Source organism: Hippocampus guttulatus, chromosome 5, assembly GCF_054856545.1.
Source record: "Hippocampus guttulatus isolate MCC_2025c chromosome 5, RoL_Hgut_1.0, whole genome shotgun sequence".
In the NCBI taxonomy this organism is placed as follows: Eukaryota; Metazoa; Chordata; class Actinopteri; order Syngnathiformes; family Syngnathidae; genus Hippocampus; species Hippocampus guttulatus.
In genome coordinates, this window is record NC_141265.1 from 1,027,358 (window position 1) to 1,035,432 (window position 8,075).

The following is an 8,075-nucleotide window of genomic DNA, read 5'->3' on the forward strand; positions in this document are numbered from 1 at the left end:
TATTGCAGGGTGGGTAACCTACCCTGATGGAGGTTCTAGCTGTATTCCCAAATTCCACAATCCTTTAAGGCAGGGGTGTCCAAAGTCGGTCCTCGCGGGCCGCTGTCCTGCTCGTTTTCCAGCTCTCCCAGGTGCAACACACCTGATTCAAATCATCAGGATCGTTCTGATGCTTCTTCAGAGCTGGCCGATGAGCTGATCTGAATCAGGTGTGTTGCAGGCAGGAGAGATGGAAAACAGGCCTGGAGCTGGACACGTCTGCTTTAAGGTACGCAATCAACCGAAAGCACACATACCCAAACTCTATCCAGTTTGGAGGGTTTTTTTTAAGCAGAAGGACTCGAGGACGAGAGGCACTTTTTTTTCCATTTAAACAAGAATTTGCATTTATTTGCATGAAAATAGATCTTTAAAAATACTACAAACAAAGTCTTCCCTGTAATACCTGGACTGCTGTGACGTTGAGGCTTTTCTCCACAAGGATTAAAGTGCAGTAAGTTGCTCACTTTTTTTCTTTTGACAAAACTGCGCCCCCACCAAAAAAAAAAAATAATTCTAACACTTGTGTGATTTCTTTAACCTGAGGTAAACGGTAGGACAATTCTGCAGATCACCCACAGTGATAACTCCAACACTGTGATATAGTTTTTCCACCACTCATTAAGGCCTTCGTTTATAAAGCACAACTGGCTCTCTCGAACACTCACGAGCGCATGAAAACGGAGCGTTTGCGTTCCGCTCGACAATAAAAACAATAAATAGTGCATGGAAATAAATAGCGCGTGGCAGCGGAGCAAATCAACTGTGCAATATTATCCACTCAAACACAATCGCACTTTGCCTTCCAACTATTGGTCCCCAAGGTTCGGTCGCTTACGCAACCGTAATAATAAATAGCAGCGGGCCAACGCGGACGGGCCTCCCGTCCCGTCTTTCGTCGGCTGACATTCACAGAATGAGCTCAAGCTTCACAAACCCCCTCCCCGTGGGCGGGTGGGATTCCCTAGCAGGGACTAACGGTGGGCGGTCAGCGCGAGGTGACGCCGAGCTGCTTCTTGATGTGCTCGTACACCACATAGCTGATGCTGACGGCGGGGATGACCTTCAGGAAGTTGGGCGCCAGCCCCCGGTAGAGGCCCGTCGGACCTTCGGCCCGCAGGATCTGCCGGAAGAGCCCCGTCATGCTCGCTTGCTGGCCGCTGCCTGTCGCGGCTGCAAAAGGATCAAATTGGATTTATTATTATTTTTTTAATATCTATTTTTTAATCAACCTTGACAAGTTGAGATCAGCGCAGCGGCCTGACCTTGCGCTTGCATGCGCGTCCTCACGAGAGCGAGCGGGTAGCTGGCAAGCTGGCCGCAGGTGCTGGACACGGTGCCGCACGCCAGGAGCACCAGGACGCCGGCATCGCTAGCGCCGTACTGCTGCAGGTAGCTGTTCTTCAGGGTCTGGGGTCATCACATGACAAGTTAGCACGGAAATGGGTGGTGGAGGAGGAGGAGAAAGTAGCGGCGCTCACCTCGTACACGGCCAGGTCGATGCCGGCGTAGGGGATGATGCCCAGCATGTTCGGCACGTAACCTTTATAGAACGCCGCCAGGCCCTCCCGCCAGAAGATCTGCTTGGCGCAGTCGGAGATGCCGGCGTACTGGCCGGTCGTTCTCAGAGCCAGGCGTGTTTTCAACACCTGAAGTTGAATCAAACAAAAAAGTCATTTTCCATCATTTATATCCAGTCAGTAAAAGAACAACGATAGGAGGACATGAACCGTCCGTGCCGTAATTTCCAGACTACAAACCCAACCCGATTCACTGTCGCAAGACACCAATTTAGCCAGTAAAACTAAGTTGTACATACAGGAGCCGCGGGTCTCCACATTATGAAATGGAATATTATCAATATTTGCCACCGCTCGACGTTCTTTCTAAAACAACAATGCCAGACGCCGCCATAGTTATGACGGCATCCCAGAACCTTTGAGTAATTTGTTTGTCACACGAGGCAGATTTGCGGATGATCTTAAGACTGGGGTCGCACAGCTGAAGAGCCCGTATCGGCGGGGCCCCCGACTAATATCAATCCAGCTCACCTCCATGGGGTAAATGGCACTCTGGGCAATGACTCCGGCCAGCGATCCGGCCACAAAGCGTTCCGAGATGCTCAGCGTCTGCTTGTCGCTGCCGATCAGACGTTTGATCTAGGGCGGGAACCAGACAGAAATGTGAGCCGGCTCACGTTTCACATACGTACGGGGGCGGGGGAAGCGCGGGGACTGCGCCGTGCCGTACCTGCTCGTACGCCATAAACTTGAGGGCCGACTCGGGCGCGATCTTGATAATGTTGATGCCGTTGCCTCGCCACAGTGAGCGCACGCCGCCTTCTTTGATCATCTGCATCAGGCCGCTCATGATGCACATGTTGTTACTTCTGGAGCCGTACACCTGGAGGGACGCCGACTCATTAATATGCACAACTGAGGGACAGCGGTGGTCTTCAAAAGCACTTTTCTTCTCTATGCTCGAGTACAGTTGCTCTAACTGTTTAGATCAGGGGTGTCAAACTCATTTCACATGGTGGGCCACATACGCCCTCGGTAGATGTCAAGTGGGCCGGACCATTAAAATGATACCATACTTTGCTATAAATAACCAAAACAATATGTCTTTCCTTTATTTTGGTATAAAGAAGTACAAGAACATTAGGAAAATGTGGAAATTTAATGAACATATCTTTTACAAAACATTTCATGAAGCACATTGCATTTCCTTCGACAAATGTGCAATTTACTTTTATCATTCACATATATGCATTGCAACTGATCCCACTGACCCACTGATTGGACAAACTTTAACAAGTAATTGGTATTGAAAAATATAGTAATGCACTTTAAGATTAAACAAGATTTAAAAAGAAAGGATACTCAATGAATTGCACCTTATTAAAAAATATGAATTCTGTGTCTTTTACGCATTTTTTTCACTTTTAAATTATCCTGCGGGCCTGATTGAACCTTCTTGCGGGCCGGTTCTGGCCCGCAGGCCGTATGTTTGACACCACTGGTTTAGATGATCAGCTCATCGCCCAACTCTGAAGCGGCATCAGAACCATCCAGAAGATTTAAATCGGGTGTGCTGCTCCTGGGAGAGCTGGAAAACCGGCAGGACGGCGGCCCTCGAGGACCGACTTTGGACATTCTAACCCTTTATGTAAAAAGGCTTCTCAATGCCCGATGACCGTATGTTCACCCACGCGAAGCAGCAAAAACTATCACTACAGGAACACATCTTTGCTAATTTCTTGAGCCGGTTTGAGGGCTCTCCACATGATCTTAACATTAAGCGAGCGGACTTCCGTTATTACGGTACAAGTTTTGGTTCCAACATTTGCGTTTAAAAATGCAATGTTTAGTCTTTGTGTCAAAATCGTCATCGGCGTGGGTGAAAGTAGAGCTTGTGCCGCCAACTGGAGGCCAAAGACCCACGTGAGGACCTCTGGCCCGGCAATGACGCACGAAGCGATTTCACGCCACGGTGCGTCGACCTCGGACTCGGCCTCCCCTCTTCCAATTAAACATTAACTTAGAATTTATAGTGAGACGCAAAACCACTTTTGCAACATCCGACCGGCTGACGCAAAATTGCGATAAGATTGCCCCACTTTCCCCTCGAGTTGCCGTACATGACCGCCTTACCTGCATCATGACTTTGACGCGATCCAGAGGCGCCGTGCACGTCCTGGAAACGGCGCCCGCTCCGCCGCCCGCCACCAGGTGGCGCCACCAAGTGCCACTCTGCTTCTCCTCTGTGCTGAAGTCATCGGGGACCATCAGGTTCTCGCCCACGTCAAAGATCTGCAACAGACAAGGATGCGCGTTATAAAATGAACATTCAGCTGTGGCTTTCTGTAGGAATAAAATGCAGGATGACAAAGGACTGAGGCATTCGATCGTTTCTAATCTGGTCAGAAACGCTTCCCTTTCTCTTTCAAAAAGTACGCAGCACAAAACTATGCTCCAACTGGAACTCCCGCGCCACCGGAAAAAATAAAATAAATAGCTGGACCAGGAATGAAAATGTCCTGCACGTTCAAAATGTGTCATCATACGACCTCAATTCCTTAATGTGCTCCGACATTCGACTTGGCACACGCAAATGTGTACTCAAGGCAAAAACAGCCACCTTGTATCATCTGCGCTCAATCAAACATGAGTGCAAGCGGACCGAGCAAGTTCCATGCCCTTGAGTAAAGGTCACACTGTGCAATAGCTTGGTCGTCATTGGCACCGTCAAGGGATCATCGTGATGCCTCGTTTGGCCGGGTCCAGTGGACGCTCGCGAAAGGCCAAAGCACAGCACATTCAACCAGTAACCCTCATGTGCCGTTTAACCGGTTAAAAGGGGCACTTCTTATTACATTAGATGCTCGTTATCACCACTAATGGAAGCCTCTTAACAGTCATCAGCTGTTCTCTCTTGGGGGTGGGGGGGACACTTTGATGTATTTACATAACAGCACACATAATCCCGCGAGAGATTACGCGCTGACGCGCAGGCCGGTGTCCTTCTTATTTGCCCGTTTAAGCGGCACAGGAAGGTGCACTTTGGAGCCAATAAAGAACGGCTAATCATGCCAAAATAGGCCATCTGATTTTAAAAAAAAAAAAAAAAAAAAAGAAAACGGGTGAACACAGTGTCTACTTGGGATAAAGTTTATGGCCAGATCGTGTAAATTTTACTTTGCTAAATAAGAGAAATACCACCATCTGAAAATGTATTTTGACATCTTAAAGTAATCAAAGTCTGACAAACTGTTTCAAAACTTTATGCATTTATATGAGAGATATTTCATAACATTTCGGGTATATTAAAATGCGACCAGAGGTTTTATGCAACTTTTTGGAAATGTTATTGTGACAATTCCTTTGTCGGCTCGTCCACATTTGAGCCAATCAAAACCCTGAAATCTTGCAAAAGCCCAGTTTAAAGGCAAAGGGACAAAAGGCATAAAAACATGCCCTATGGAAAATATCCTTGCATGTACCGACCCAGTCGAAGTAAGACCGCTTGTGCAACTCACCGTGGAATGCTTCCAGTACAGGATGATCTCGGGAATGCCCTCCGTCTTCTCCACGGTGGGGTACTTGCTCCATTCTTTACTGCTGATGGTTATAATGCCATTCTTGTCCATGCTAAAAGACAAAAATGAGCACATTCAACTCCTGATCTGTACAAAGACACGCACACACAATTTGAGAATCTATTCAGCTACCTCTTAAGGGCTTTCTCGGCGAGATGATGGGAAATGTGCACGCCAATGTCTTGGAGAGCCCGGATGAACTCCTTGCTGTCCACTCGGCCTTGATAAGAATGAAAATGGGTTTAACACAAAAACAGTTGGGAGTCTGGGTTCTCGGGGCAAATGTGAGACGCTCACCTGCATTCCTCTTGTCCAGGGGCTTTAGCACCAGCTTCAGGTCCTTCTCATAGTCCTGCAAGTAGTGCACAAATTCCTCAAAATCCAGCTGGTCGTCAGACATCTCGGCCTCCCTCTCTTGGGTTTTCTGCAGGTCACACACAGACAGATGGAATGGATATTGCCGTTTCCAATATCCATTTAAAGTCCAGCGTTGCCACCGTGACCCATTTATCCGGCCTTGAGTGACACGATGACTGCTCTATCTTTGACCGGAGAGCCGCAGAGGTCCGCCGCCAACACCGGTAATCCCGTCTCAAACTAAATCGAGAGCAGGTCACCGTCCCTTTGACGCAATATCACACCCGACCCGCGCATGCAGAGGGAGGATGACCGTAAACTTTTAGGCGTGAAAATCAGCTGCTAACAAAATCCTTCTTGCAATGGGAAAATTTTCCCCAACAATTTTCCTTGGTATGCAAATTACAGGGAAATGCAACTTTTTAAGGTGCGGCAGGACGTTCATTTTGCTTAACCTAAAACCACATCACAATCTATACATACATCAACTTAAGACTTAATTTTGCTTTCATTTCTTGCTCGAATCCATTTGAAAGGCGCTCCGTGACGTCACAAATGCAATGAACGAGAAGGCGGCTTCCACGGAAGGGTGGACTCTCCCGCCCCACGCTTTTAAGAAAAGAAAGCAATTGAACGGGGCAGACAGTCACTATATCTGCACTGTACACGTATATAAACATTTTCTAAAACTTTCAAATTGTTACAATTAGGATTTGTGAAGATGTGGGGGGCAACGACAACGTCGTGGCAGCTGAAGCACGGCGAGGTTTGCGGCCTAGTCGTAAGGCTTCTGCTATTTCAGCTATGCTAAACCGGCCGGCGCCGAGAGTCCCAGACACAAGCCATTAAAGGACGGTGCACGAAGCTAGTAAATATTATCACAAGCGCCACTGTCCGTAAATATTTACACGGTTTATTTCTTCTTACTTTTCGCCATCTTTGGTAGGTGGAAAACTCCTGGGACGGCAGAAACACGCTCAATTTGTTGAAGAGCGAATTGAGTTCGGTCGGAAGTCCGTTCGACTCGAAGTAGTCCACTTCCACCGGGTCGGAGTTGGATACGGGGACGTAAAGGCACAGAGCAAGCATGCTTGGTTCCTTCAATTGAAAAGTGAACTATAATAAATAAATTAAATAGAGGAAACAAAGCTACTCCTTCCTGGTGGACGACCGAAATGCCGGTGAGTCACGAGATGCCGGCTTCAAGAGAAATTCGTAATGCCCCGCCCCATAGCGTAATAGTGGCACGTCATTGGCTGTCTCTGCACTGCTCACCACCCGCATCGAGGTTTTTTTTACTATTGGGCCAATCGGCAGGCTTGCTCATTGACTGGCTTGAATTGGTCCCGCCTTAAAAGTTGCGTAAGGATTGGCGCTTTGTGGACCAATCCTGTGCTCTCTTCTGGTCTGGTCAACGTGTCAGCGATGAACCAATTAGGTGTATCCTTTCATTCAAGGACTGCCAGAAGCTCCCTCGGCGGACACAGGCCCAAGAAAAGTACTAATTAATCAATAGAGGGCCAATAAAGGTACAACGATGAAAATCTATAATAGTGCTCACACGAAAACAAGAAACAAAATATGGCTATGAGAAAACGGCTGCAAGTTTTACCAGATCTGCACAGTGATATTTAGTCTTGCACAACTTTACATACTCTGGCAACGTTGTTAGTCGTGCACTATTGTTTAAAGAAAAGATGAATGGCCAGGGAAAACGTCTTTATTGTATTGCCAGGGCATTCAAATGAAACTCAAAACAAAGCACAACAATAAAGAAAACAACGTGATTTTGCTATTCAGTCATCAGTCATATTTTCCAGAGTCACCCATATTTTAAGATTCGGCCAGGTTAAACAGACTAATGAGAACACGTCCAAGTCCATTTCTCATAATCCCCCTTTATAGCTCAGCAATTCTGTCCTTGTCTCACTCTGGAGCTGTCAGCCTGTCAACTGATTTACCGGTAACTGCGCGCGCCGTGTTATGTCACTAGGTCTTGTGTCCGCATCATGCCTTAATGCCTTGATGTGGAAGGAGAAACAGGTTGAGCTCCAAATGCCAGAAAAAGAAACGGAGCGAAGTTGTTGACATGTGGTGGAGACTGTTTTCTATTCAACGGTAACATATTTCACCAACCACATGAAACAGCAGCCCCCGGCTGGTTTGTTGTTTTCATCACATTTTTCTTTTGTGTATTCAATTAATTAAAAGAATATGTGCTAATCGTACGTTCTATTTAATGGCCTTGTACGTGGGTCAAAGGTATCAACCTCCGAGAGGTTCCTAGTTCATCAGCGATGCGTTGTGTTGTCTTGCCTCACAGTCACCGTTTTGTTGTCGGCGTTTCAGTTGCGTCACACGACTGCAGTGGTTTGCACTTTAACCTGCAGAGTCGCACAAACACCACGGTACAGGTGAGGGCACATGGTGGGGGCAGCATTTGGCATCAGGCTGGTTTGTTTTGACGCACAAAATGACACTTGGGGATGTTTTTGTACTGGTTCATCCTGAGACAAGGAGTCAACAAGGTGTTCTAGTGGCCAACACGATGTAATGAATGACAACGTCCATAAATGTTTAG

The 8,075-nt window shown here is 47.3% G+C and overlaps 1 protein-coding gene across 1 annotated transcript; it reads right to left on the reverse strand.

The window, feature by feature from the left end:
* Positions 1–351: 351 nt before the first annotated feature.
* Positions 352–6,678, reverse strand: slc25a25a (solute carrier family 25 member 25a). The gene is made up of 10 exons (XM_086112182.1): positions 6,422–6,678; positions 5,435–5,561; positions 5,270–5,357; positions 5,078–5,189; positions 3,693–3,851; positions 2,290–2,442; positions 2,091–2,198; positions 1,521–1,688; positions 1,305–1,449; positions 352–1,212 (listed from the first exon to the last, which is right to left on the reverse strand). Exons 1-10 carry the CDS (start codon positions 6,581–6,583, stop codon positions 1,028–1,030), a joined length of 1,407 nt encoding a protein of 468 aa, XP_085968308.1. The 5' UTR covers positions 6,584–6,678; the 3' UTR covers positions 352–1,027.
* Positions 6,679–8,075: the final 1,397 nt, after the last annotated feature.

Coding starts and splice junctions, on each gene's coding strand:
- slc25a25a (XM_086112182.1), bottom strand. CDS start 6,583: ATGCTTGCTCTGTGCCTTTACGTCCCCGTATCCAACTCCGACCCGGTG. Junction 5,358..5,434: donor CCTGGACAAGAGGAATGCAG/GTGAGCGTCTCA, acceptor ATTCTTATCAAG/GCCGAGTGGACAGCAAGGAG. Junction 1,213..1,304: donor GACGCGCATGCAAGCGCAAG/GTCAGGCCGCTG, acceptor ATCCTTTTGCAG/CCGCGACAGGCAGCGGCCAG.